This window comes from Trypanosoma melophagium, assembly GCF_022059095.1.
Source record: "Trypanosoma melophagium isolate St. Kilda chromosome Unknown ctg1segment0, whole genome shotgun sequence".
In the NCBI taxonomy this organism is placed as follows: domain Eukaryota; phylum Euglenozoa; class Kinetoplastea; order Trypanosomatida; family Trypanosomatidae; genus Trypanosoma; species Trypanosoma melophagium.
In genome coordinates, this window is record NW_027125132.1 from 31,271 (window position 1) to 56,958 (window position 25,688).

The 25,688-nt window shown below is 47.5% G+C and overlaps 14 protein-coding genes across 14 annotated transcripts; all 14 read right to left on the reverse strand.

The window, feature by feature from the left end:
• Positions 1–49: 49 nt before the first annotated feature.
• On the reverse strand, positions 50–802 carry LSM04_007846 (Ribosomal protein S6e; the record flags this gene model as incomplete). The annotated part of the gene is made up of 1 exon (XM_067335127.1): positions 50–802. One exon carries the CDS (start codon positions 800–802, stop codon positions 50–52), a length of 753 nt encoding a protein of 250 aa, XP_067195380.1.
• A 394-nt stretch (positions 803–1,196) lies between these two features.
• On the reverse strand, positions 1,197–3,269 carry LSM04_004210 (uncharacterized protein; the record flags this gene model as incomplete). Its single annotated transcript, XM_067335128.1, has 1 exon — positions 1,197–3,269. The coding sequence occupies one exon, from the start codon at positions 3,267–3,269 to the stop codon at positions 1,197–1,199; it is 2,073 nt and encodes a 690-aa protein (XP_067195160.1).
• Positions 3,270–3,651: 382 nt separating this feature from the next.
• Positions 3,652–6,153, reverse strand: LSM04_002222 (U3 small nucleolar RNA-associated protein 6; the record flags this gene model as incomplete). Its single annotated transcript, XM_067335129.1, has 2 exons — positions 3,652–4,268; positions 4,341–6,153. The coding sequence occupies 2 exons, from the start codon at positions 6,151–6,153 to the stop codon at positions 3,652–3,654; spliced, it is 2,430 nt and encodes an 809-aa protein (XP_067195042.1).
• A 1,874-nt stretch (positions 6,154–8,027) lies between these two features.
• Positions 8,028–12,380, reverse strand: LSM04_006745 (uncharacterized protein; the record flags this gene model as incomplete). The annotated part of the gene is made up of 1 exon (XM_067335130.1): positions 8,028–12,380. One exon carries the CDS (start codon positions 12,378–12,380, stop codon positions 8,028–8,030), a length of 4,353 nt encoding a protein of 1,450 aa, XP_067195308.1.
• A 434-nt stretch (positions 12,381–12,814) lies between these two features.
• Positions 12,815–14,515, reverse strand: LSM04_004921 (uncharacterized protein; the record flags this gene model as incomplete). The annotated part of the gene is made up of 1 exon (XM_067335132.1): positions 12,815–14,515. One exon carries the CDS (start codon positions 14,513–14,515, stop codon positions 12,815–12,817), a length of 1,701 nt encoding a protein of 566 aa, XP_067195197.1.
• A 474-nt stretch (positions 14,516–14,989) lies between these two features.
• Positions 14,990–15,976, reverse strand: LSM04_000744 (UBX domain; the record flags this gene model as incomplete). The annotated part of the gene is made up of 1 exon (XM_067335133.1): positions 14,990–15,976. The coding sequence occupies one exon, from the start codon at positions 15,974–15,976 to the stop codon at positions 14,990–14,992; it is 987 nt and encodes a 328-aa protein (XP_067194956.1).
• A 394-nt stretch (positions 15,977–16,370) lies between these two features.
• Positions 16,371–16,831, reverse strand: LSM04_007729 (uncharacterized protein; the record flags this gene model as incomplete). The annotated part of the gene is made up of 2 exons (XM_067335134.1): positions 16,371–16,563; positions 16,623–16,831. 2 exons carry the CDS (start codon positions 16,829–16,831, stop codon positions 16,371–16,373), a joined length of 402 nt encoding a protein of 133 aa, XP_067195375.1.
• A 396-nt stretch (positions 16,832–17,227) lies between these two features.
• On the reverse strand, positions 17,228–17,953 carry LSM04_007354 (ATP11; the record flags this gene model as incomplete). Its single annotated transcript, XM_067335135.1, has 1 exon — positions 17,228–17,953. One exon carries the CDS (start codon positions 17,951–17,953, stop codon positions 17,228–17,230), a length of 726 nt encoding a protein of 241 aa, XP_067195350.1.
• A 581-nt stretch (positions 17,954–18,534) lies between these two features.
• LSM04_007533 (uncharacterized protein) lies at positions 18,535–19,977 on the reverse strand (the record flags this gene model as incomplete). The annotated part of the gene is made up of 1 exon (XM_067335136.1): positions 18,535–19,977. One exon carries the CDS (start codon positions 19,975–19,977, stop codon positions 18,535–18,537), a length of 1,443 nt encoding a protein of 480 aa, XP_067195353.1.
• A 238-nt stretch (positions 19,978–20,215) lies between these two features.
• Positions 20,216–20,875, reverse strand: LSM04_007579 (uncharacterized protein; the record flags this gene model as incomplete). The annotated part of the gene is made up of 1 exon (XM_067335137.1): positions 20,216–20,875. The coding sequence occupies one exon, from the start codon at positions 20,873–20,875 to the stop codon at positions 20,216–20,218; it is 660 nt and encodes a 219-aa protein (XP_067195359.1).
• Positions 20,876–22,085: 1,210 nt separating this feature from the next.
• On the reverse strand, positions 22,086–22,412 carry LSM04_006431 (Ribosomal protein L36e; the record flags this gene model as incomplete). The annotated part of the gene is made up of 1 exon (XM_067335138.1): positions 22,086–22,412. One exon carries the CDS (start codon positions 22,410–22,412, stop codon positions 22,086–22,088), a length of 327 nt encoding a protein of 108 aa, XP_067195295.1.
• A 223-nt stretch (positions 22,413–22,635) lies between these two features.
• Positions 22,636–23,250, reverse strand: LSM04_007719 (Ribosomal protein L15e; the record flags this gene model as incomplete). The annotated part of the gene is made up of 1 exon (XM_067335139.1): positions 22,636–23,250. One exon carries the CDS (start codon positions 23,248–23,250, stop codon positions 22,636–22,638), a length of 615 nt encoding a protein of 204 aa, XP_067195373.1.
• A 231-nt stretch (positions 23,251–23,481) lies between these two features.
• Positions 23,482–24,405, reverse strand: LSM04_001063 (Ribosomal protein L5 eukaryotic/L18 archaeal; the record flags this gene model as incomplete). The annotated part of the gene is made up of 1 exon (XM_067335140.1): positions 23,482–24,405. One exon carries the CDS (start codon positions 24,403–24,405, stop codon positions 23,482–23,484), a length of 924 nt encoding a protein of 307 aa, XP_067194970.1.
• Positions 24,406–24,660: 255 nt separating this feature from the next.
• On the reverse strand, positions 24,661–25,584 carry LSM04_008899 (Ribosomal protein L5 eukaryotic/L18 archaeal; the record flags this gene model as incomplete). The annotated part of the gene is made up of 1 exon (XM_067335141.1): positions 24,661–25,584. One exon carries the CDS (start codon positions 25,582–25,584, stop codon positions 24,661–24,663), a length of 924 nt encoding a protein of 307 aa, XP_067195449.1.
• Between the last annotated feature and the right edge of the window lie 104 nt (positions 25,585–25,688).

The following is a 25,688-nucleotide window of genomic DNA, read 5'->3' on the forward strand; positions in this document are numbered from 1 at the left end:
CAAAGAAAATAATGAAAAAAGAAGGAAACAATAGGCGTGCTCCTGATGATTACTTCTTGGCCTTGAACACGGCCACCTCCTGCTTCTGCATTTGCACCTTGCGGGTGTGGTGGACGGCGGCCTTGCGCTGACGAGCAGCGCGGCGGCGGGCACCAACGAGGCGCAGGTAATCACGGCGCTCTTCAGCGGATTTGCGGACCTTCTCAATGGCGATCTTCGACTTCTTGGCGCGACGCGCCCGCACTGCACTTGTGATGAGGCGCTGGATCTTGGGTGCCTTGAAGCGGTCCTTCTTGCCCTCCTTGGTCACCTTGCGGCGGATAACGTACTTGCGCACATCATCCTCGCGTGAGAGGTTGAAGAGCTTACGGATGTTATTGGCGCGCTTGGGTCCGAGACGGCGGGGGATAGACACGTCCGTGACGCCCTCAATTGGCTGTGGTCCAACCTTCACGACTACGATGTTCAGCACGGCGATGTCGTTGGCGAGGATGCAGCCACGCACGGACTTGCGGCGGCGCTCGCCCTGGTACCCGCGGAACGAGTTGAAGCCCACGGCGCCGCGCTTCACGAGCAGCGGCACACGGCGGGGCACCATGACGCCCTGCACCATTGGGAATCCCTCCTTGTCAGAGCCGCCCTGCAGCTTGAAGGTGTAGCCCTGGAAGGGCTCGCCAAAGATGGCGCCGTCCACTTCGTTGCCGAGGCGGTAGTCGGTGAGGGTAATGCGGCGCAGAACCTCGTCCGTCACCTCGAACTGCTTCACTGTTCCGTTGCGGGGGTAGGCGATGTTAAGCTTCATGTTGGCTCGTGGAGTCGCTGCGACAGGAACAAACAGAGTAGGAAAGGGAAAGGGAAAGGGAAAGGGAAAGGGAAAAGGAAAGGGGAAGAAATTAGGAGGAAAAGGAAAATAAAGGAAATAAATCAAAGAAATAAGTAAGAGATAAAATAATATACATAAATAAATAAAACGTCATTAACTTTCACTGGGTACGTAGCCGTGGTAGCAGCTAGTAAGAGCAAAAGAAAAAAAAAGAGTAACCATAAAACGTCGCAATACAGGACCACCAACAAAATAAAAATAGAAAACACAGCATAACACAACACAACACAACACAACACATCATAAGACAAGAGAAAAAAATCAGACATACAAACACAGAAGCAAGAAGAGATCCGTGATATACGGCTTTACTCTATCGCGAGAGCGTCAAGGTGGCTTTTCGCAACCAAACACCAAAGCTATCATCAACAACAACGCTTCCACCAGCCGCTACAGCAGAACGTGCATGAAGAAGATTGATACTCGGTGCGTTAGACTCGTAGTGCACCAGAGCCGTCTCGCACACTCTCGGCGTGGTAGTGAACCCCACAGCAGCGCATGCATCCAGTGCCGGCGCTACTGCAACATCTTCGCCAAAAACCTCTCGGCGTCTTTGGTACAAAGACTGAATTACCGCAGAGGCGTCCATTTGTTGTTGTTGTCGTTGTTCTCCTACACGTGTGGCGTGGTAGAGTAAACCAAGGAGACCGAGGGAGTAAAAGTTCAGGTCAACAAAGTCTGATTTGACCAGACGACAGCCCAGACCGCCACCCACAAGCAGATGGCCATTGGCGAGCAGTGTGGCTAGGCATCGACTGAGCTGTGCGTGCGGTAATTCGGCACAAAGCAATTCGTACTTATGCGAACGAACAGCAGTGGCACGCTGCAACCGCTGTCTCCACTCGGGCTCCGCTCGTCGTTGCGGAAGCTCCCCGCGTCGGCCTGCACAGAGCGTAAAAAGTCCTGTAAGTACACCTACACACCCCTTTAATGCCGCCTCCACAGACTCCCTGTCCACACTATCATCATTAGTGTTAGCCGCGACAGTAGAATTAGAAATAAAAGTAGAAGAAACACGACGGAAAACGGCACACGCTAGATCTGTCACTTCATTAACAGCTTCCACTAATGTAGCCAGGAGTAAAGCGCGTTGTTTATTCATTGACGCCGTCATAATGGATTCGAGAGGAGCATCATGTGGAACTAGAGAGTCTGCAAGGGCATACGAATTAGAGATACGAGAAAGTCCTTCAATATCACGTAGCACACGAAGGCAATTGGTAATCGACGGTTCATCATGCGCCTGCGCTACCAAGCATCGTAGTACTTTGGCAAAAAGAATACTACTTCGGGTGACACTAGGCAAATTACGTCCCCGCTCAAAGGGAGATAGGCGAAGAGCCAATCCCGTTTCCACTACCTTGTATTTTCCCTTTGTCGCCTCAAGAAGAGCCGCAAGGACACGGTAACGTGCTACCGAACCCATGGAATCCAGTAGGAACAGTTTAGCAAGAGTTACGTCAGTCATGCGCTGCAGAGCATGTGTATCAATACGTTGTAGAAGTAAATCTTCAATTTCATCGTACTTTCCAGAGCGGAGAAGGCAAGAAATCTGCAGTTCTTGACAGCGAATATACGCAGGGTCCAGCGCATCATCTTGTACAAATGTCATGCTTGTCCACAGTCGAAGCCAAGCGGTATCAGCCTCTTGCGTGTTGGGTTCAACTACTGAACAGCAGGCTGCGAAAGCCATAGCGGCAGCAGTAGCTGCTTTTGATGATGTAGAAAATATACCATTTCCACCCGCGCAGGATGCCCGAGCCAATCTTTCACCAATCGTCAGGGTTGGTGCCAGACATGTGGCACAGAAAAGACCAATTGATGCAGAACCACATTCGCTAGAGACAGATTTACTCTTCGTTATACCAGTATTAGGATAAACAGCAAGAATACTCTTGACAAGAGTGAAGCAAAAAACCCTCCAAGAAGAAGACATTAACGCCGCATCTTTGCCCTCACGAGGTACCTTTAGTCGCCTTGTAAGAAACATCGGCCACGAAGCTACAGGAGTCACCATTGCAGCACACGCGCAAAGAAGAATATCTCTCGACGCACTGCACGAAAGAACACGCCATAGAGCGCAACGCTCGGCACGGTGTTCAGCCTGTATAAAAGCTACGACGATAGAATGTGGGTCGCCACGCACCAAAGAAGCTTCCAGTAATGATAATGATGATGATGATGATGATAATGATAATGATGAAGTTACTGTTACTGTACTTGTATTTGTGGTTGTGGTTGTTGTTCTTGTTCTTCTTCTTCTTTCTCTTGACAGCTGTGAGAATGAGGCTGTGCTACGAGATATGTTGGGGGTACCGCGAAACGTACGGCACTCAACGCGATTAATGGGGCTGCGCGCTGCCCATACAAGGCCACGCGAGAGCATAAAGTTTCCACAGCGTGTACCAAACTTATCTATCTCGTGTAGATGGTAGATACATACAAAAACGTAAAGAAAGAGAGGGAGAGAGAAAGAGAGAGAAAGAAAATCAGAAACAGAGAGGGGGGTCAATAGAAAAAACAAGCAAAGGAACCCGAGACATCTTAGGGATGTCGACAGACGAAGAATTTAAAAAGAAAAAAGTGGGAGAGGAGTGCACTTACTACACCCAGCTCCCCGCCCCACTCATTCCTTTTCCACACTACAAATGTGTGGATCATTTTTTTTTTTGTGTGTGTATGTGTATTTCTTTTTTTTTTACTCTTTACTTACTTGCAAGATGTTCACTCTCTTTTTCATTTCTCTTTTTCTTTCTCGTTCCTTTTTTTTAGCATGCGTTAAGCATGGTAAGGAGTTGCTGAGGCGCCAGTGTTGTCCTCTGAGCCCTTGCTGCTGTCTCCTTCGCGCGGTACAAATCTTTTGCCACGCTACGCTCAAATGCCACGAGTCGCGTCCAATCTGCAGCGTTTAGTTCCCCAGGAGAGACACGCATCTTGACACCTTCACCTCTTGGCACGTGCAGTACAAGCGGGAGATATTCGCCTATCGCTTTCGGTGCTGCGTGGTACATTGCAAGTAAACGCTCGTGGGCATCTCGTGCCTCCCGTATGGCGGCAGAAATCCCAACACTGCCCTGCACCAGCGCCAGTGACTCAAAGAACGGGATGGCGATGTCAGTATGCACCTGCCGGGGGAGCGGCTCACACAGACGTGCCACACGTAGAACAAAGCGAACGCCTTCCATCCATGATTTATTTGTATTTCTCTGCAAACACGCAGTGAAATCGGCGCGGGTTGTGGACTGTAGTCCTGTCAGTGTGCGTACTCGAGCAGAGACAAGTCCCCAGCAGCCGTCAAGACGTTCCTCCTCTCCTGCCCGATCCAATGTCCCACTTGGCACACTTGCGAGAAACCTCAAACCGGTGACGGCGTAGCTCTCGTCATCTGTAGCAAGTGCTCTCTTTTTATGCTTATTCGTTTCGTTGTTTTTATTCTTCTTCCTGTTACTGTTGTTACCACTGCTGCGTTTGCGACTCTTATCGTCCTCATCTTCGCTGGAACTGTCATCATCATCATCTCTTGATGTTGAACGGGGTGTCGCTTTTATCATCTCAGAACGCTCCTCCAGCAAAGAGAAAATCCTCCACAAGGTGATGGGTGTTTTCGCGCTATTGCTGAACTGCAATTGTTGAAGTCCCTCCTCAAGTTCATCCTCTGCAGTTACAAGGTGAAACTCCCGCAGGAACTGTAGTACAGCACGTCTCAACGTTTCATCATCTCTCACATCTCGCAGAGAATGCAATAGTCGCTCCACATCAAAGTCATCAGCGAGGCGTGCATCCCCTTGTAAAGTAGAAGCCTCAACCGCCTTGCGGTCACTTGGAAGAAGAAATCGCCATAACCGCCATGTAACTCCCTTGCCCTCATGCTTTGTCTTCTTTGCAGAAATGCTTACTTCGCGAGCCGCTTCGAGTAGAGACTGCACTCGCTCAGCCGATGAATGTGCCATCTGCAGCAACCGTTGTTGCTGTTTTTGTTGCTGCTCTTGTGCTGATGTCTTTTTCCACTCACACAAGCATTGCAGCGCCTCAATAACCCCGACAAATTTCCCAGAAAGAAGAAGACGACACAGAGCCGAAATACCACTCGCTGAAATAAACTTCTGCAAAGACTCCAGTTGCAACACTACCACTTCCACCGCCGCATCTCGCAGTCGTTGTAACAATGATGATGACCCCACATCCGATTGGGCGAGTGTCAATGCGGCAATGAATGCCTTTAGACATGCCATCTTGCGGTCCTCCGGAGTTGATATATTAACACGTCCCATACAACGTAGATATGATGCAGCATCTCCAGTTACTTTGTGCTCCACCATACGTGTCTCAAAAGTCAAGTATTCTTGCAGGAATCGTGATACACCGTTATCTGTCCAGTTATGCGATGCGGTAGTACTTTTCCTTTTTGGATTTAATGCAGAGATCATCTTTAACGCGGAATTTTCCATTAACATCTCCACAAGAGATTTGGTGTAGCTGAATCGTGTAGCGCTCTCTAGCAGTTGTTGTACCAATTTGGGACCACAGGCCGGACTTTCAAGAGCTTCCTCTACAACTGCCTTGACCAGAGCCAAATCTACCACTACACTAGCCAGTGCAGAGTTTTCTTTTCGAAGCTCATCCACAATGTCGTGATCACTATCTTCGCTCTCTTTCTGTAACTCTTCCTCCACCAACTTACACAAGAGACGATCAGCAAAGTTCAGCTCAAGGAGAAATGCTGCGTTCCAGACCTCTGGTTGCGCTCCTGCGGTAAGAATAGCCTGCTGCACAATTGCCCGACCATTGTCGATGTTTCCCATCTCAACACCTTCATAGAGTGCGGCTTCTACCCAAAGGTCTGTGCGTGTTGGATGTCGTACCATAAGTTCACCATATAGTGCGGATAGACTTGAATGGCGCTCGTGATCCCTTAAAAACCTAATAAAATCCTTCCTCAACAATTCCAATTCACCAGGATCCTTTAAGTGTTTTATTCCAATGCGGTAGATAGACTCAATACGTTCCAGTACAGCCCAGCGATGCCTTAACACCAGCTTTGTTGTTATACAGTACTCCCTTATCCGCCTTTCCAGACCCAACTCGTAGGCCACAGCGTTCTGCACATCCAACAGCAACAACGGCTTCGCAACAAGACGGTACTCCCAATGTGTTCGCTGCCGTGCGACATCTTGTGTCTCCGCTCGGGTTAGAAAGCCACTCGTGAAGTACTCCTCGAGGGAGGGCAGCAACTTCTCTAGGCGTGTTTCGATGGCGCGTGCACGGGCCATAGTGTCTCTGCTACCTGTGGTTTAAGTAAGTCGTCTCTACCCGCGCAAAATAAAAAATAAACAAGACGGTTGGGGAAAAAAAGAAGAAATATTGTTCGAGTCTCTAAAGTACACCACTCCAGAAAAATGGTTAAAAAGAGAAAGACAGAATAGCATATATATATATATATATATATATATACTGTAGTCCAAGCAACAACTGCTTGGTAGTATTATCATTTTAAATAATTAACATCGGGAACATCTTGGTCGACAACAACCTTACTGTGTTTTTGTGTTTGTTTGTGTGTGATTGTATCTCTTTGTACCATGAGGAACCAGAACAAAGATTAATATAATGCGTTTTAAGTATTCATATTTTCTAAGGTAACCAACAATAAAAGAAAACAGAAAAAAAAAAAAAATAAATAGAAATAAATCGCTGAAAGAACTCATGTGACATGAAGAGGATGGTAGTAGTGGAAGTAATTGAAGGGAGGAGTCCTGCGTCATCCTCCTTTGGAGCTGATACTGTGTTGAAATTATAACACTCACTCACTCACTCGTCTCTCCTTCAATCTACCCTAGTTTTTTTTCCTTTCTCTTTTTTTCCCCTCTCTCTTTCACACAGATATATCCGCGCTGTACCTATTCATGGAAAATTAAGGATCAATGCGTTTTACAAAAAAAGGGGAGGAATGGTGGGGGAATATGACGCTCATTTGCTACTGTCAGTACCTTATTCTTTTTTATTTTTTGTTTGCTCATTTTATTGTATTTTCCGACCTCTCTTGTTTTGGCATCATTTTAGATCAAGTTTCATTTCCTTATATTATGTGTTTTTTTTCTTTTTGCTTTTGCTTTTTCCATGTGTTTATTTCCTCCAAAGGCTTTTTAAATCACCCCCACTCAATCCCACGACCTCACCCCGTGCCCCTCTTTTTCTCCCTGTCGTGAACACGGATTGTCTCTTTCCTTACATCCTCCCATCATAAAAGTGGAATCTGTGCAGAAAGAGAGAAACATTGCAAACAAATGAACGGGATAAAGTTGTAGGAGGATGTAATTCGAATTCACCCCTCATACATAGATAGATAGATAGATAAATTCATAAAAGAAGAATAATCCATACATATTTCAGCGGCTTACACACCCTCCTTGACACGCATAAGTATGAACTTAATAAGCTATAATGCATACTATAAGAGGCATGTAGATGCAAAAGAAGGATACGTATGTACCTTTTTTTCTCTCTTCCTTGTTCCTTTTTTTTTATTATTTTATCCCTTCTCCTTCGCGCAAAACTGTTTTTCATATAGATGTGTGAATGAGAGTGCGTGCGTGCTTGTCGATACGCACGCGTGTCTCTCGGAGACACCACACAGACGCAAGTAAAAAAAAAGTTGAGTTCATGTTTCTTTGTTTCCTGTCCTCTTCATCATTTTCCCCCTGCCCAGTATTTGTACCGATGTTGATGTCTCGTTTTATTTTCCCATTCATCCATTCTTTCATTCATGTATTCATTCATTCATTTTCTTTGTACTTGTTGTTTTTCTTTATCCGTCTTGTTTCGTTAAGCACCTCCCAAACCCGCATCACAAAACAACAAGATCATGCCGGAAAGAGGGGTAGGGTGTCTGTGGAAATATGCAAATATTGCTCGATATTTATTTCGTTTTTTTTTTTCTTTTAATTGGGTTTTGTTGTTGTTGTTTTGTACGATTGTGTGAAAAAAATCAATATTATTTTCATACGTTCTCATTCACCTCCCTTTCTTTGTTCACCGGAGTGCTTCTGTGCTAATATCACTTATTATGTACGGAATAACGCTATCAAAAGGCATATATATATATATATATATACCTATATGTAAATATATAGGCACAGATGTATCATCACAACGGCAGACCCACAAAAGAAAATCCCGCCCAATCAAAGAGCGGTGTCTGCTCGGATATACACTGCAGATATGCAGCCCGAACGGCGGCGGCGATGTTGTGGCCATTCAGTGCAGCCATCGTTGCAGCAACTGCGATGCGATCACACGACGGCACACGACTGCCGGTTGCCAACAACATGCGACGTGCCCCGGCGTATTGGAGTGAGCGGTACATTGGAATGCCTGTCTCATGTATGGATAACCCACCGTAGGTGCCAACGCCCGTGCACACAACGAGTTGATAGCTGCGCAGGTCCCACGTGTTTGCCACTTCACTTGAGTGACTCGCAATAACATCACTTGAGGCCCCAACAAAGGAACCACAGTAGTCTTCCTTCACCTCCGGTAGTGCACGAAGTCGCAGTTCAAGTACCCCGCCGGCCGCCTCATGCACCGCCCGGTAAAGTGTATTGCGCACGCCCTTCACTTTACCACGACGATGCAGACTACCCAGTAACTGTTGCGTTACCGCAACCTCGGCATCTGTACACAGTTCTTCTGCTTCCTTATCATCATTTTTTTTCTCTCTAGATTTCGTCTCCTCTTTTTCTCCTTTTCCCAACTCTACTTCTTCTGTTCCTGCCGTTGTCTCCTTCTGCAGTTCTGCCACATCCGCGTCAATCACCACACGCCGCACACACACATCATCCGCCGCTGCTGCAGCAAGACACGGGTCTAACAGTGTCACCGATCCTCTAGCATCGTCCACAACTGTACAACGCCGCACCGGTGGTGTTTCATTCTTCCTATCCTGCACGTTCTCCGTTTCTTTCTCCTTCTCCTCCTCCTCGTGCTCTGCAAAGTGCGTGCAGAGAAGCGCCATGGAACAGCAGGTGCTGGTGCAGCAGCGTTCCGCAAGATAACGTTCTCCGTCGTGGAAAGCATGGAACGGCAATCGGCTAAACACGCCATCGCCGACAAAGATCATACCCGCCACATCTGTAATATCTGATTCCAACGGCTTAATAAACCCGTCGTACAGTAATCGTAGACAGTATAGCGGTTCCTCAGTAAGTAATGAAACCCGCGCCGCGTTCTCAGACGACTGCCGAAAGTCAAACGCCACCTTTGAGTATAATTGCGGCCACAGTGGGGTATCGCCGTAAATACGCTCACCCGTTTCTGCGCACAGAGGGGCATCAAGTATCCGTGAAACTGCGTTTGGACCACAAATAAACGCCACCAACTCATCCCGCATGCGAAGCGGGTGACCCACACACGTCAATTTTTCATCCTTATCAAGTGAAAGAACGTACGCCGTGAATTCCAGTCCCTCGTTCCATGGGAGTGAGTAACACACAATGCGCCAGCCAGACATCGATGGTCGACGCAGCAGACGTTCAATAGCGCTGCGACTCACAAGCTCTGTATCCTTCACCTCCTGAGACGCACTAGCACGACGCTGACGACGTAGAAGTAGACGGGCAACATGAGCCGTGTTGGGTACATGGCATCGATCGGAGCACTGCAAGGCCTCAAACATTTCACCTTTGCGGAAATGCACTTGCTCCAATATGCTACAGCAACGCCACTCTACTTCACAAAGAGCTGCCTTTACCAAGTATTGCTTCTGTTCTGCTTCATCTACACGTGCTACAGTTGCGAGAGCCTCACCCAGGTGTTGTTGTGCTTGGTCTAAACGAGACATACTCAACTCCGCCTCAGCCAATTCCACCAATGCTTTAGCGACTGTTGTCAGGTCCTGACATTGTTGTGCCTGTCGCAAAGCACGAGTGCAGTAATCGTGGGCTTTTTGTAGATGTCCACCCATTCGCCAGCAGGCGGCTGCCCCAGTGAGAGACTCTACCGATTGACGTGGGTCATGGGCGTTATGCACACACATCTCCTCCATGTGGTTCTCCGCCGCCTCGTCATATCGGCCGAGAAAGCGCTTAGTCAACGCAATGGCTCCCATACAACGCGACAAGGCGTGTGTATCACCTGCCTCCTTTGCAATTTCAAGTTCCATTTCCTGCAGCTGTAGTGCAGCATCCATATCACCCAACTGACACTTGAGTTGTGCGTAGTTCTGCAATGGTCGTTGGTGTCGGTGACGCGGGAGTTGTGGGAGAATTGCACGTGATGCCTCGTACGCTCGTTGCGCCCGCGTCATCTCGCCTACTGCGGAGTAGGCAATACTTTGACAGCAGTGTACATCACAAAGCAACTGTTGCTGCCCTGTGGCACGAGCGAGTCGCTCTGCAGCCTCGTACCAAGCAAGAGATTCAGGGAACTGACCGGATATCTCAAGTGTGACACCCATCTGCATGGCAATCCAGCCTAGTGCCGCCTTCTCACGTTTAGCTATGGCAATTTTCGCTGCCTGTGTCAGGTTAGTTCGTGCATCCATTGTGTCAATAACACGGGCGAAGGTACGCGTAATGGCAAGACGTGCTAACATCTCAAATGTATCAAGTTTGTGCTTCTCCGCAAGCTGAAGTGCTCTGTAACATGTCTGAAGGCTTTTTTCCACATCCACACAACTGTCACTGGTTTCAAGAAGAATTGCACAGACCAAAGACGGACACTGATGATAACAACTTTCCGGTATACCCTGAAGGGCTCTCTGCAAGAGAAGGGTCTTAGCATTTGACGTTTCAGACATGGACAAGGAACGAAGAAATATGCGTAATGCATTTTTCTGACGTGTAGGTACTTGCGACGGCAGTAATAGTTGCTCACCATGTGCAACACTGGCAAGTGGCACACCCATGATGGAAAAGGATGTTACCTCTTCACCACCACTACCAGACGCAGAAGCAGCAGCATTTGTAAGAATATTGCTACCACCAGTAGTCCCGAACATGGAACCGGGAGTCATTGCACCATTCAACAGACTTTCAAGTAGCTCATCATCTTCACTAGTACCCTTGCTTCGTCGGACTTCTCGTTGACGCCTTGATTTTGCCTCGATAATTGTCTCATCCTTAACGTTGTTTTCGAATTCTTGTTGTTGTTGTTGTTGTTGTTGTTGTTGTTGTTGTTGTTGTTGTTGTTGCTGCTGCTGCTGCTGCTGCTGTTTACTCTTTGTTTTCTCCACAGGATGCAAGTCGGGGAGGCGGACGACGGCCCCATTCTCCCGTACCTTCACAACCACCGTTGCTTGTGTGGCTTTCTTCAGCTGTGACACTGGGCTAGCAGCTTCTATTTTACCCTTTCCTTGCACAATCGTCCATTTTTCCTCACGTTTTGCCTTTGATCGTGCCTTTTTAGGTACAACAGAAATTCCAGAGGCTAAAGAAGAAGAAGCCGAGAGATGTCTCGTTTCACTCTGCCAATTTCCTTCGCAACCAACTTCATCTACACCATTCTGCATATCGGCGTTGTCTTCAGCCGCAATATCGTCATTACTTTCACCATTTCCAGAAACAACACCATCGTTCATTCTACCATGGGCAAAACGAGTTTCAGTTTTATTATTATTATTATTATTATTATTATTATTATTATTATTATTATTATTATTATTATTATTATTATTATTATTATTATTATTATTATTATTATTATTATTATTATTATTATTAATGCTATTTTTACTATCCGTAGATGTAGTAGTAATACCGCCAGAAGAAGAAGTGGCCGTAGTAGTAGTAGCTGCAGCAGCAACAGCAGAAGCAGAAGCTTTTGCAGTAGCCTTGGTTATTCTAGTAGTACCTGTCCTAGCTGCATTAGTAGCACTAGCGGTAGTACTAGTAGTGGTGCTAGTGTTCGTTGTAGTTGTAGCTGTAGTAGTAAATATAATAGTACCAGAAGAGCCAGGAGTTTTGGGAGCAAGCGGACTGGCATTTGTGATCGACTCGGCGAGACGCTGAGAACGAGGGAGAGGGATCGACATCTTCGGTGCTGCATTGCTGCAGACTTCTTCTGTCTGTGTGGCGGTGTTTTCCTGTGAGTCACCTTGTGACTCAAGTGAAGATGGGGTCCCTGAGCCCAGTCGCAAGGGTGCTGTCTCTGATGTCCAACCTCCAACCATCCAGTGCTGCTTATTCCTACGCGTCTCAAAAAAAAGTGGGACTGTTTGATCCAAAAGCGGCTTACTGCGATACGGTCCCTTTCTACTACACTGCGCCGGTGCCACCGCCGCAGCTGGTGAAGGAATGACGCCTCCTGGCGTCGCTGCTGCCGCCACTTCCAGATTCAGCGATTCGAGTCGGATACTACTGAGGTCGGAATCACCACAGAGTGGCATTGGTGGTCGTTGCACAGCACTTAAATGGTACGGGTCGTTCTGACGACGCACCATTGTGGTGGGCACACTAGTTGCCGCTTCTCCCGGCGGGTACCACGGCCGGGCGCTGGGATTCATTGATCTCCACTGGTAGCCCCGCAGAGTCTTCCTTTCAACATCAAGATATGTCATTTACAAGGGAAAGGTGAAAAAAGATACATAAACACAAAGTAACACAAAATAAATATATAAATAAAAATAAAAACATATTTGCCGTTTATGTACTGCAGGCAATTATTGTCAGACGGTTGGAACGAGTGAGAGGGTGAATGTCAAACGGAACAATAGGAAAAAAAAAAACAAGGGAAAAGTGAATAGGCCTAACCATGGCAGAAGAAATCCTGATAGTCAGGTATTACTAGTATAGGGGAAGTATATGCTTTCCTCCCCCAATCCATTTTCTCTTTCTTTCCCTTTCCTTCGTTCTCTTTCTCTTTCTACATCTGTAATGTATGCCCGTTTATACCTTCCCCATCAATCCCTTTTCACTCCATTTCTCCCTCTAAGTACCGCTAATGTGGTTCCCACAACCCGCTAAGGTCTTCATCACCAAATGGACGTGCCTTCTGTCCATGACGCCGCCGCAGTGCTTCGTGAAAGGAGGCCTCTTCCCGCCGCCGCCTCTCCGCAGGTGTTTCAGAGTGTTTTTCACTCTCTTCACGTTCTGACTTTGCTCCCATTCTCATTCTTGATCCTGTTTCCGCTGCTGCTGCTGCTTCACCCTTGTCAGGGTTAAAGTCAGTGGGGCCGGTGGCATCGTAGCGGCCCATATCTCCTACGTTAAGTGGGTCATCAGAGCGACCAGGGTTTTTTAATATAGTCTCCTTCATCTTATCCATTGCCCGCTGCGCCCGGATGTTATCTAGTGATTTACGCATCATGTTTAGGCTATAGGCATCTTTTGAATCTACAGCACTATCAAAGAGTGAGCGCATTTCGGAACTAACGTTGTAGTCCCATACATCGCGTGTCTTAAATTCCTCATGATCGGCATAAATACCAGTTGGACTGTAGTCCTTTCTTTCACCTTGCATACCAGGTTTGCCATCCTGAGTTACTGTGGAAAAAGCTTCGATATCGCCAGGACGTTCACCATGTGACTTTGCCGAATTCATATCGTAGCCTAGCATGTTTTCTTGTGTTTCCTGATTAAACGCCCCATTACGGCCAAAGACAGTACTTGTCATATAATCCTCCTCTGTCAACCACTTTTCTTCCATATGCCACATTGATACCGGGACAGGAATATGGCGCGCTAACCGGGTATGGTCAAGTTCCCAGTCTTTTCCCTGTTCTTGTTCTTGTTGTGCCTGATATGTACCATCTTCGCGGTGTCGCTGCTGGAATACCGTCTCATCGCGGTGAAGTCGTGGGTTTGGTTCTTTCATCTGCCGTTCCACCTCCAGAAGAAAATCAAAAATGTCTGAAGCATATGTACACATCGCGGTACCAGCAAGCTCCCTACATTTACTCTCCTCATGTACTGTCGCTGTAAGCATACCAACGCAGCGTCCATTGCGCATTACAACAGAACCGCACATGCCCATTCCAATACGACCTTTATCAACCCCCTCAATAGATGTTGTATCGAGGAAAAAGTGTTCCCGCGTTAACGTGTGCACCTTCGCACGGATGCCCGTTGGCACCATGAGCGGTTCGGGACTTTTTTCCTCGTCAAATAGGGATTCATGTGCAGTCATACCGTAGATCCACACATGATCACCCACTGATAATGGCTCCACCAGCTCCAGACGTGGACGCACAACGTAACCTTCATTTTGCATCCACAGCATTTTCATTTCTCCACTGCGCTTAAAGTTCTGCTCAGGGTGTAGAACGCAGAGATCAAGTCTAGGATTTGAGTGAACGTACACATGTTGATTTGATGTAAAGTGTTTGTACACTGCGTTTCCCTGAAGGGAAACGACACGTGCCTGTGTCATGGTATCTGCTAATGTAATACGTGAGACAAAACGCGTTGGTCCCTCTGTTGGATAGTAATTTGGGTAATCCCACGGACATATCACATGGGCACACGTAATTAAATGTGTCCAGTGACCACTGTACTGCGAAAAGGTTGCTCCTCGTGTCTGTCCTATCCAATCAATTGGGATGCAGGTTGCGTCCATCAAACGACGCCAGCGGTCAGTCTCCTTGTGACGCCACTTGAACCGTGTCTGCACTGCCATGCACCAGGGCTGAAAACGCACCATAGTTGCAACAACCCAGTCAGAGACGCTGGGGTGGTTGAGGTAGTGTATTCGAAAAAAGGAATTAAAGAAAGAAGCAAAAAAAAAAAAGGTTTTTAGGAGAGTTTTTTTTTTACCCATACTTTCACAGCATGGAATTCTTTTAAGTGGCGGTGTTAATAGTAATGTTAGTACTAGTATTAGTACCCCGGGTAGTGTCCGACCATCCGCACACAAATACGTTCAAAATATAAAATACCAGCAGCAATAACATTGAAAGAAATTCATTCTTCATTATATCACACAGGGATGGATTTCTCTCTTCCTCATGCGCATAATTATCCCCATTTTCTTTTTCCTTTTCTTTCTCTTTTGATTTCTTTCCGCTTGCTTCACCAAAAGGCAAAATACCGACATCCTCAACGCAAAAAAAAAAAAGACTAGTGGTAATGATAACCATATATACCCTCAAAAAAGTCATCTATGACAGTAACATCCCTAGATACTACGCATCATCACAACAGCACGGGGAAGAAGCGCTGGCACATCGGCAAATGTCAAATTCTTATCAAGGTCTAGTGCAGATGGTGGGTAACCCGTTACCAACTGAAAATTACTGCCGTCATAATCCTGTAGTGTCACTGCGTAGTCATGCAGACTCTGTAGTGGGTCACTACGGTAAAAGCAGCGTTGATGTTGTGTTCCACACAATGACTTGAGGCTTATGACCGCTATGGTTGACGCCTCCGCATCACGTGGCGGTTCCACCGGTAGTCGTGCTTGCGCAGTTGCATGTAATTGTTCCCGTCTGGCGCGGCGCTGGGCCTCTTCCCGCTCCTGCTGCTCTCGCTGCTCCGCCTCTCGACGTTGCTGCTCCGCGCGTGCTCTTTCCGCTTCGCGCCCTTTTTGCTCCATCGCCTCGCGCTCGCGTTGCCGTTCTTCCGCCGCCGCCCGCCGCAGTCGCTCACGCTCGTCGAACTGCCGCAGTCGTTCGCGATCTATGGATTCAATCTCGAGTGTGCGCCGCTCCTCCTCGCGGCGGGCGCGTTCCTTCTCTTCGCGGTCCTGCCGTACGCTGATCTCCTGCGCCAGGGTGCCGTCCCAGTGGCCAAACATCAACTGGAAGTTCTGCAGAAGCTCCTCCACGGAGAAGAGTCCTTTGAGTTTCAACACAGTATTGCGCCTCAACATCACGGCGACAAACGGAAACGTCGTTGCCTGCAGTTCAACCTCCAACTTGTGACCCGCAACCTCCACCACAGAGGCGGCGAAGAGCACAAAGCGGGTCTCGAGCAACTCACGCAGCTGCGGGCTTGAGAGCACCTCAGTCAAAAAAGTGCGTGTGTCCTCGTGCGTCGGGCAGTGAAGATACACCAAGAGATACATCGCACTCCGCTGCGCCTCACGTCGCGCCTCTTCGAACGTGCAGTCGAGAAAGGGGAACTCTACACCGTACTGGTGCTGAATCTCGCTAGCAAGACTCATTCTGACGGTCCTGCGTCTCTATGAGAAATACATAAATACATACATACGCAAGCACACAAAGAAAGAGAAACAGAGAGAAGGATATAAAAAAAAAGGGGGGAGAGTGAGAGAAAGAAAAAAAAAGGATCAAGTCAGGAAAAATTATTAATATATATATATATATATATATTTCCTGTAGACCACTTATAGTTGGTAACTTTTCTTGTAGTCCCAGGATTTAAAAAATAACAATAAAAAAGGAGAAGAAAGGCATATGTCTCTAACTATTTTTAAGAAGTTTCGCATGACAAACGGCTCATTTTCCCTTTTTCCTTTTCCCTTTTTCCCCCCTTTTCCCATTTTTTTACTTTTCTTTTTTTTTTCACTTTGGCATGAAGAAACGTGAGGCAACACTTTACAAAGAAGAGCGACTCATAGCATCCTTCAGAATTAGCTCCATTGCCTCTTCAAGTGAGCTCACAAAGTGCAGCAACCGCATCGTGGAGTCAGCCACAGCGAGCGTACTGCATATATCACGTACACATTTTTCCCAGGGATCACGGAATGCGATAATGAGAGGCCTGGGGGACCCTTCTCTCTGCAACATGCTCAGTGTCCAGATGAAGACAAGCTCGTTCAACGAACCCAATGATCCGGGTAACACAACGAATATCGCGACATGGATATAAGATACTGGACTCTTTCCATGATGCTACTGGCATCTATTTGTCGTGTAAGGTACTTGTTGCCTCGTGGGTCACGATGTGGAAATACAACTGTGGCTGTTACACCAATCACTTCTAGTAGTGCATCCGCCTTCTGTCCGTGTTGTTTTTGTTGTATGGCCTCCCTGGCGCCTTGGCTAACGGCCTCCATTGAGCCGCACTAACCACCAGTGACGACAGAAAAACCGTGCTGAACTGCGAGTTCACCCATACTCCGTGCCAGTTACCACTCAGGAGTATTCTGTCTTGTAGTAGAGGAGGTGAACACCACAATGGAGCGCATTGGACGTACGATCTTTTCACTCTGCACCATACCGCGCATTTACGATATTTTTATTTAAAAAGGTAAGGACACCATTTGGTATTGGGTAAAGTCAAAGGATCAAGAAACAAAGAGAAAAGCAAGAAGTAGAAAGAATCAAAAAAAAAAACAGAGAATAAAAAGGGATGTTCCTCTGGTTTTTTTGTTTTACCAGAGGGGAAAATGTGGGGAAAAAAAAGCATGTTGCACCATCACACCAATAACAACAAGAAAAAAAAACACAGACTATGGTGTCGTCTTGTTGTCGTTCTGCATAAGCCCAGTGTCAACACTACTGAGGATTTGCCGAGCAACCGCATCAGGTGGTGTGTCAATCACTGGCCCGTATGCATCAAGTTTCATCTGCGTTTTCTTATCTTCAATACGTATCTCATCACGCTGCGCCTCATCCTTCATGTTTCGAAGGTACATATGGTAGTCAAATTGGTGTGGGCGCTTGTTAAACACCTCTACCCAAGTCTCATACAAACGTGGGATAGTATAATACTTAAGAAGCATCTGTGTAATGAACACACAGTCTTGACGAACAAATATTTTATCTTTTATCTCACACCGCACTAAAACAAGACGCTTCGTGCGTGACAACTCTGTGAAAAATTGAATCGTCATATCAACCTGAGCGTGATCCTGCTTTTGCTGCCACTCACCCAGGGGCGCCACACCTACAAGATCCCTGTCCCAGTTTGTCACAACGTTAAAAAGACCTTTTGTACGAAATACAGGAATCACAAAATACGGGCACTTTTGTAGGCGTGGTTGTAACGCACTATACGCGTCTGTCGATATAGTACGACCCCAGTACTGCACAAACTGTTTGTGATGCTCATTCCAGATAGTGGCTACCTGTGGAGCGGGTGTGGCCTCCAGTAGACTCATTTTACAAATCTCGTCAAGTGACTTACGCCCCGGTATTTTGTAAATATCACGCAGAGAACAGCACCCACGCAGCATCTTCTAGACGCCACTTCTTTTCTCTTTCTTTTCCCGGTCAGTCTCCGATAGGAGGGGATTGGAGACCCAAAGAAGAATAAAAAAAATAGAAAATAAAATATATACATATATGCCTATATGAACAGAAAATAAAGCCGTCATCCAGGTAGCAGAAGAAAGGATCATCATCGAAGGCACTCTTTTCTCGAGAAGTGGAGGGAATGAAAGAAATGAAAAAGAAAAACTGAAAATAAGGTGCCAAAAAAAAAAAACAGTGACCATGGAAATAATAATACCAATAGTAATAATAATAATAATAATAATAATAATAATAATAATAATAATAATAATAATAAGAGCAATAGAAAAACAAAAATAATCTAAACCTGTGTATTCTAAAATGCAGAAACCCAATAATGATTCTTCACTTACTGCTCTTTTCTCAGTTTTATTCTATTTTCTCACTGTTTTTTTTTTTTTTGTTTTCTCTGCTTTCTTTTTCATTTATTTATCATCTCTCTCTCTCTCTCTCTCTCTCTCTCTCTCTCTCTCTCTCTTTCTTTCTGTCTTTCTTCCTTTCTATTCTTAATCTATCTATATATCTATCTAAACACGGCGTGTCGAGGCACGTAAAGCGGTGTGTTACGCTCATGCTGGCGACTACTAACAGTAGGAGTACGGTATAACCTTTCGCAGCTATTGCGTGAGCTGCAGCGTGAGCCTGCAACGCTACTGCAGCGACTACTGCTCCCATCTGCCCACAATCTTTTCTTTGTAACACCACCGATACTGCAGCCGCTGCCGCTTGCAGAACGACCGCGAGATGTCACACGCAACTCTGGTCGGCCCCCGGTGCGTCCACGTGGTGCTGGTGAGTCGCCCGGTCGACGCGATGTAGACCCACGAGTACCTTGTTGTTGTTGTTGTTGTTGTTTCAATTCTTCGTGTTCTCGCTCCTTTTGACGGCGGTGATTGTGAGAGGGTGAGGGGGTGTCAAAGCGAGATCGGCGCTGCGTTCTGACGCTACGGCGATTACTTTCACACTGTGAAGATGAACGTAATGTTCGCTGTTTTAATCGTGCAAAGGCGGCATGTGCCTCATCACGTTCCTCCTCCGCTTGTCGCAATCGAATGCGTAGAGCCGTCAATTTCTTCTGCAGTCGCTCCGCATCACGTGCTCCATCCACACGTTGCTGAAAGTCCTCGCAGAGTCGCTGCATCTCCAACATCTTCTCTCGGCTCAAAAGTGTCAGTGCCTCGTTTTCACGTTTAAGTTTCTCATTCTCCGCCTGAAGTCTCGCGATAATGGTTTTGCTGCCGCCACTGCTGCAATGGATGTTCTTGTTATCATTATCATTATCATTCTTGATGTTATTGTTGTCGTCCACCTTGTTGTTGTCACATCCCGGCTCTTTCTTTTTTGTTCCACCTTCCACTAGCATGGCCCTCTGTGTATGTAGATGCGGTTGATCTGGACTATGAAGATGATGATTACGATAATGATGATAATGGACACCCGTTGCGCGCCGCGAGTTCCCAGTACCTTCTGCTGTCAATGGTGTTGCTGCTGCTGCTACTGGTTCCCCTTCTGCTTTCATGTGTACAAGAGGCACAGGGAATACGGCCCGCGTAAAATCCACGTCGTAGTCTAAAGTAAAAAAACGTTGCGTACGAGATGACTCAGAAAGTTGACTGGTTTCACTGTCATCGTTGCAACTGTCAGAAAGCCCACGGCCACGCTGAGCCACTTCTGCCGTTATACGACTCCTCATCTCCTCACATGTCTCAATAAAGAACCTGACACAAGGGGAACGTCCAATCAAGGCATTATATGTCATATCGGCAAAACCAGAGAACTCCTTCCGTACACCTGCCGCTGTTGTGATTTCCACAACGTGACTATCACGCAGCAAAGCAACGTAGTGAGCGCTTGGGGAAGGCTCAAAGGCAGATACCTTTGGTATCACATCTATGCACATAGACTCTGCATCACACTTGTACCTGACAAAGTAACGACCGCAAGGGGAGTGCACACAACACTCCATTTTGTATGAAGCGACGCCCTCTCAAGCAAATTAAAAAAAAAAGAAAAAAAAAGAGAAATGAAAGGTTCAGAAGGTACACAATATGCAGAAATAAAAATAAAAAAAAGAACAACAACAAAATCCATATCATCCAGCTCTCTTTTTCTTTCTCTTTCTTTCCCTCTCTCTCTCTCTCTCTCTCTCAGCATTTTCTTCCTTTCTTTTTCATGCACCCTGCACATTCACAGAGTTCCCCTGCCTAGCTTCTCCCTCGCTTCTGCCCAACACGTGGGGTACCACTACGCTGTCGTGCTGCCGCCAGTCCTCCCGGTTTGCCGCACAACCGCTCCGCCGCCTCCGCCACATAACTGCTGCTGCTGCCGGGCCGCACCCGCGGTGTCTGCCAGACGCGCTGCGCCGGAAGTGCAACAACGGAACCGACGGGGTGGTCCAGTGGGTGTAGTGTGCAGAGCAAATCGGCTTGTCCCTCCGGTGAGAGCAATTCGACCAATCGCGAGCGTACATCACCTGGGAAGTCGCAGTATCGCGGCACCATTGGTAACAGGTGTTTCTCCCGCTCAAAGTACTCCGTCCACATTCGGTGACGTAGACGGCAGTACGAAGTCGCATCTGCTGCAGACATCTCTTGCCATAGTCGATCGCATTTTACCTCCAAGCGAGCGCTCAGTGGGACATCAAAAGTGGAGTTGCGATTTAGTGTTATACCAAAGCGGCATACTGTAGAACAAAAGAACTGCGGAAACAGGGGTTGCTCTTCTAATGAGGCACAAGCCGCATGTGTTGGGGAACGACACTGCGTGCACCGAAATAGCCTAATGTTATCGTTCTCTACGGTTGTACCGCACTGAGTGCAGCAACAATGACGGCAACCGCCCCCATCGCATGACTCACATCCCATCTACCTGCACAACCTGAGAGCAAAGAGGTGAGAGGAATAGGTGTGTCTGTCTGTATTTATGTGTGTACATGTATGTAATGTAATGCAATGTAATGTGGAGTGGGAGAGAGAGAGAGAGAGAGAAAGAGATGGGGAGAGGGAAGGGAGGGAGGGAAAGGAGATATCCGTATGGGAATGGACATCACTAGGACCTGAATCTATCTCCCTTGCAGAACTAGTATTACCACTAATATTACTGCCACTCTGAAACTTACCGGCGCCTTCCGCTACTCGAGAGGGTTAACGAGGCAGGAATTGTTCATTTATTATAGTCATTAAAGAATAATTTACCCTCAAGGGCACTTCTTTATACATCACAGCAGAAACCTCCTATACGAAGGAAACATGGCTTGCGAGATCCTGCAGTGTAAATATAGCAGCAGTATCGTGTGTCCCTTTTGCCTCAGCTACCCTTACTCCAGAAAACTCATCAAAAAGAAGAAACTCCTATTGCTATGTGTCCCACCATCACAGTTGGTGATTCTGCATCAGATGCAGAGACATACACATATATATGTATACGCCCACCCACGGGATCCCAATAGAGAAAACAGATGTATATGTCATTTCAAACACTACAAATGAAGTGGCTTTAAACTGAGCACAGGTGAGGTAACAAACCACCGCCGTGCATGTTATCCTTGAAGCCTCGTAAAGGAACATGAGAGCAAATCCTGCAGTTATTCCTTCTCGCAGTAGCACAGTATTATGTCCAGAAAGGAAAAAAAAAATTAGGTAGCATATGTTATCTGTCCAGAGTAACTCTACTCAAAAGATCATGGTTCCCGGCCTTGCTTCATGACTTGCGACAAATTCTCGTACAATGTTTTTCTTTGAGAAAAACACGCATATATATCACTACCAATACAGATGCAGAAATGAGCCCTTCATACTGAAAATAACCGAGAAAGGAAAGGTAGAGATGCCCCCACCTCTACCCCCATAATTTCATCCACCATATTTCATACTTCATATATTTTTTTTTCCTCCGTCAGAACTATAGAATGAAAAAAAAAGAAAGAGAGAGAGCGGCATTACTGGAGAACAGCACATCAGAAAAAACAACATACACAGAGACAACTACTCCAGAAGAAACCCAACTCTAGAGCAGAAAAAAAAAGACAAGAAAAAATAATTAAAGAAATGAAAGAAAACAATTGCATTCGTTACCTCACTTCTTCTTGGTCTGGTGGCGAAGGGCCTCCTCCATCTTTGCGCGTCTCTTCTTGGCCGCCTTGAAGTTACCAAGACGCTTCTTACAGAACTTGAGCGCGCGCTTATCCTTGCCAACACGGAGCAGCTCCTGAACGCGCTTTTCCATGGGGGACAGACCGACGAGGTCTGTGATGATAGCCTTCACAGCACGCAACTTCTTGTGCGGCAGAGCGTAGCGGTCGTTGGAGGAAGGGACGCGGGCGCGGCGGGTGGTCTTGTGGCCCTTGTTGAAGCCAGCAATAATGCCCGTTCGCGGAGCGGGAGCCTCTGCCTTTGGAGCCATTGTCAGAGTGCGCTAATAATTAGTAAAGGAGGAAAGAAGAAAAAAAAAACAGACACATTTCCAAATTTCACATGGGTGCATATAGAAACACATAAAATCAGAAAACCACTCGTGCAATTTTTCGTTAAAAAAAAGGAGAGTCCAAATAATATGATTTTAGAATAAAAATAAAATGAATGAAAAAACACTGGAAAGGAAAACGCGAAACACGAGCTTGAGTTCCTTAACGCTTGCGCAGGAACACCATGCGGTTGTTGCGGCGCCATGCAGCGCGGCACGATGGGCGCAGCTTCGATGCCTTGTGGCCCTTGTGACGCAGACCACGGTGCTTGCGGCCCGCAGATGTGAGGCCACGCTGTTCACGGTGCTTGTGCACGGCGTTCACGATCCAGTTGATGCGTGGATCGCGGCGGATAGCACGGTGCATTGGGTCCACAGCAACCACCTCATACCAGAGGAAGGTAGAGTCGGCATTCACCCAGTAGGAGTTCAACACACGCAGGTTGCCGTACTTCTTGCCAAGACGCTGCTCAGCAATAGCGCGGTTGTTCTTGTTAAGCTTCATACCCAACACACCACTGGTCTTTGGCTTACCGTACGTGATACCCTTGTGAACGGGGCGCTTGCGACCACCACGGCGCACACGCACACGGAACACTGTGTATCCCTGCTTTGTCTTGTAGCCAACCATGCGGGCCTTCTCGGGGCGCGTGGGACGACGCAGACGCACGATAGTGTGTTGGTGACGGAACTCCCATGCGCGCACACGCTGGATGAAGCGCATCACATCGGAAGACTTCTTCTTCCACAGCTCGTTCAAGTACATAAACGCTCCCATCTTCGCGGAACCCTTCTAAAAATAAATAGAACAAAGAAAAAAAGAAGAAAGGAAGAAAAGAATATGAAATCCGCATCACCACCAAAGAAAAAACAAAATAAAATAAAAAAAAATAATAGACAGGATCATAAAAAAAAACCCTTAAGAAAAGGACAAATTATTTTTAAAAAAAGAAAAACCTAAGAAAAAATGATAATCGCTTCTCCAAGAATGTCCTCAGACGCCAAAGAATTACGCGCGGGCACGAATCCTCTCGACCACTGCAGCAATCTTCGCCTTGGCGGCGGCCTTCTTCTCGGCACCAGTCTTTTTTACTGTGTTGTACTTCTTTGGCGCCACCCCCGCCTTGCGCTCCTTCTTCGCCCGCTTCTTCATGGGATCAGCACGAATGGCGGCGTGTGCCTTCTTATACATGCTCTCCAACGTATCAGGAGCAACCTTTGACGCAATGTACTTACAGAACTGGTTTGTCCTCTCGTCAGGGTTCGAGCTCGCCTCCTCACGCACCTGCTTCAGGTACTCGGCAACGTGCTTGCCAAAGATGCGGTCGCGGTGCACCTTGGCGTTCAGCGTGTCCTTCTCCTTGTTGTAGCCGGGGAAGCGGTTCTGGCGATGCGGCACGGCAAGACCACCGTCGACGGCACCCTTCAACACACCGAACACGCGGGCGCCGGTGGTCGTGCGTGCGAGACCAACATCAAGGATCGCCTTGAAGGGGAAGCGCGACTCATCGTCGTCCTGTGAGTCACGCTTCGTGCGCACAGCCGCGTACGAACCGTCCGCCTCCTTCGTGCCCTCAAACTTGTCTGCCAGTCCGAGCTTTGTCAGCATACGGCGCGCCACAAGCAGGCCAGTCGCGTACGCCGCAGCGTAGTTTGTCAGACCATGCTCAATTCCGAACAGGGGCAGCTCGTGCGAGTACGCAGCCATCACCACCTCGTCACCAACAACCTTTGCGTGAACAATCTGTGCAATAACGTCACGGTTTGTGATGCGGACCACAAGACGGTACTTGGGGGTGCCGAACTTGGTCTTGTCCTGCAACACCATCTGGCGTCGCGCATGGTAGTCCGTCTTGCCCTCACGACGACGGCGATACTTCACCTGGTAGCGCTTGAAGTAAGCCTTGTTCTTCACAACCTTGACGAATGGCATTCTCACTTGGAGTGCTGCACCCACAGCACAAGTAGGGGTAATAATAAACAAAGAAAGAAAGAAAAGATGTGCAGAAACAGTCAGTACAAGAAAGACAAGGAAACACAGAAAACACGGAAACAGGAGAACGTCACGATGCTGACACCAATGGCCAGTCGGGATACGGTAACACCTTATGTTAATAATTACCTCACAAGAAAAGAGAAAATGAATAAACAACTATATGGGTTCCAGCTGTCCAACAGCTATGCGACCCTACGCGCGGGCACGAATCCTCTCGACCACTGCAGCAATCTTCGCCTTGGCGGCGGCCTTCTTCTCGGCACCAGTCTTTTTTACTGTGTTGTACTTCTTTGGCGCCACCCCCGCCTTGCGCTCCTTCTTCGCCCGCTTCTTCATGGGATCAGCACGAATGGCGGCGTGTGCCTTCTTATACATGCTCTCCAACGTATCAGGAGCAACCTTTGACGCAATGTACTTACAGAACTGGTTTGTCCTCTCGTCAGGGTTCGAGCTCGCCTCCTCACGCACCTGCTTCAGGTACTCGGCAACGTGCTTGCCAAAGATGCGGTCGCGGTGCACCTTGGCGTTCAGCGTGTCCTTCTCCTTGTTGTAGCCGGGGAAGCGGTTCTGGCGATGCGGCACGGCAAGACCACCGTCGACGGCACCCTTCAACACACCGAACACGCGGGCGCCGGTGGTCGTGCGTGCGAGACCAACATCAAGGATCGCCTTGAAGGGGAAGCGCGACTCATCGTCGTCCTGTGAGTCACGCTTCGTGCGCACAGCCGCGTACGAACCGTCCGCCTCCTTCGTGCCCTCAAACTTGTCTGCCAGTCCGAGCTTTGTCAGCATACGGCGCGCCACAAGCAGGCCAGTCGCGTACGCCGCAGCGTAGTTTGTCAGACCATGCTCAATTCCGAACAGGGGCAGCTCGTGCGAGTACGCAGCCATCACCACCTCGTCACCAACAACCTTTGCGTGAACAATCTGTGCAATAACGTCACGGTTTGTGATGCGGACCACAAGACGGTACTTGGGGGTGCCGAACTTGGTCTTGTCCTGCAACACCATCTGGCGTCGCGCATGGTAGTCCGTCTTGCCCTCACGACGACGGCGATACTTCACCTGGTAGCGCTTGAAGTAAGCCTTGTTCTTCACAACCTTGACGAATGGCATGCTGTTAAGGAGGATCCTGCCAAAAAAAAAAATGAGGAAAGCGACCGAGAGAAACAAAGAAAGGGAGAAGTGAGGAAAAATAATTTAAAAAAAGATTATTTTTT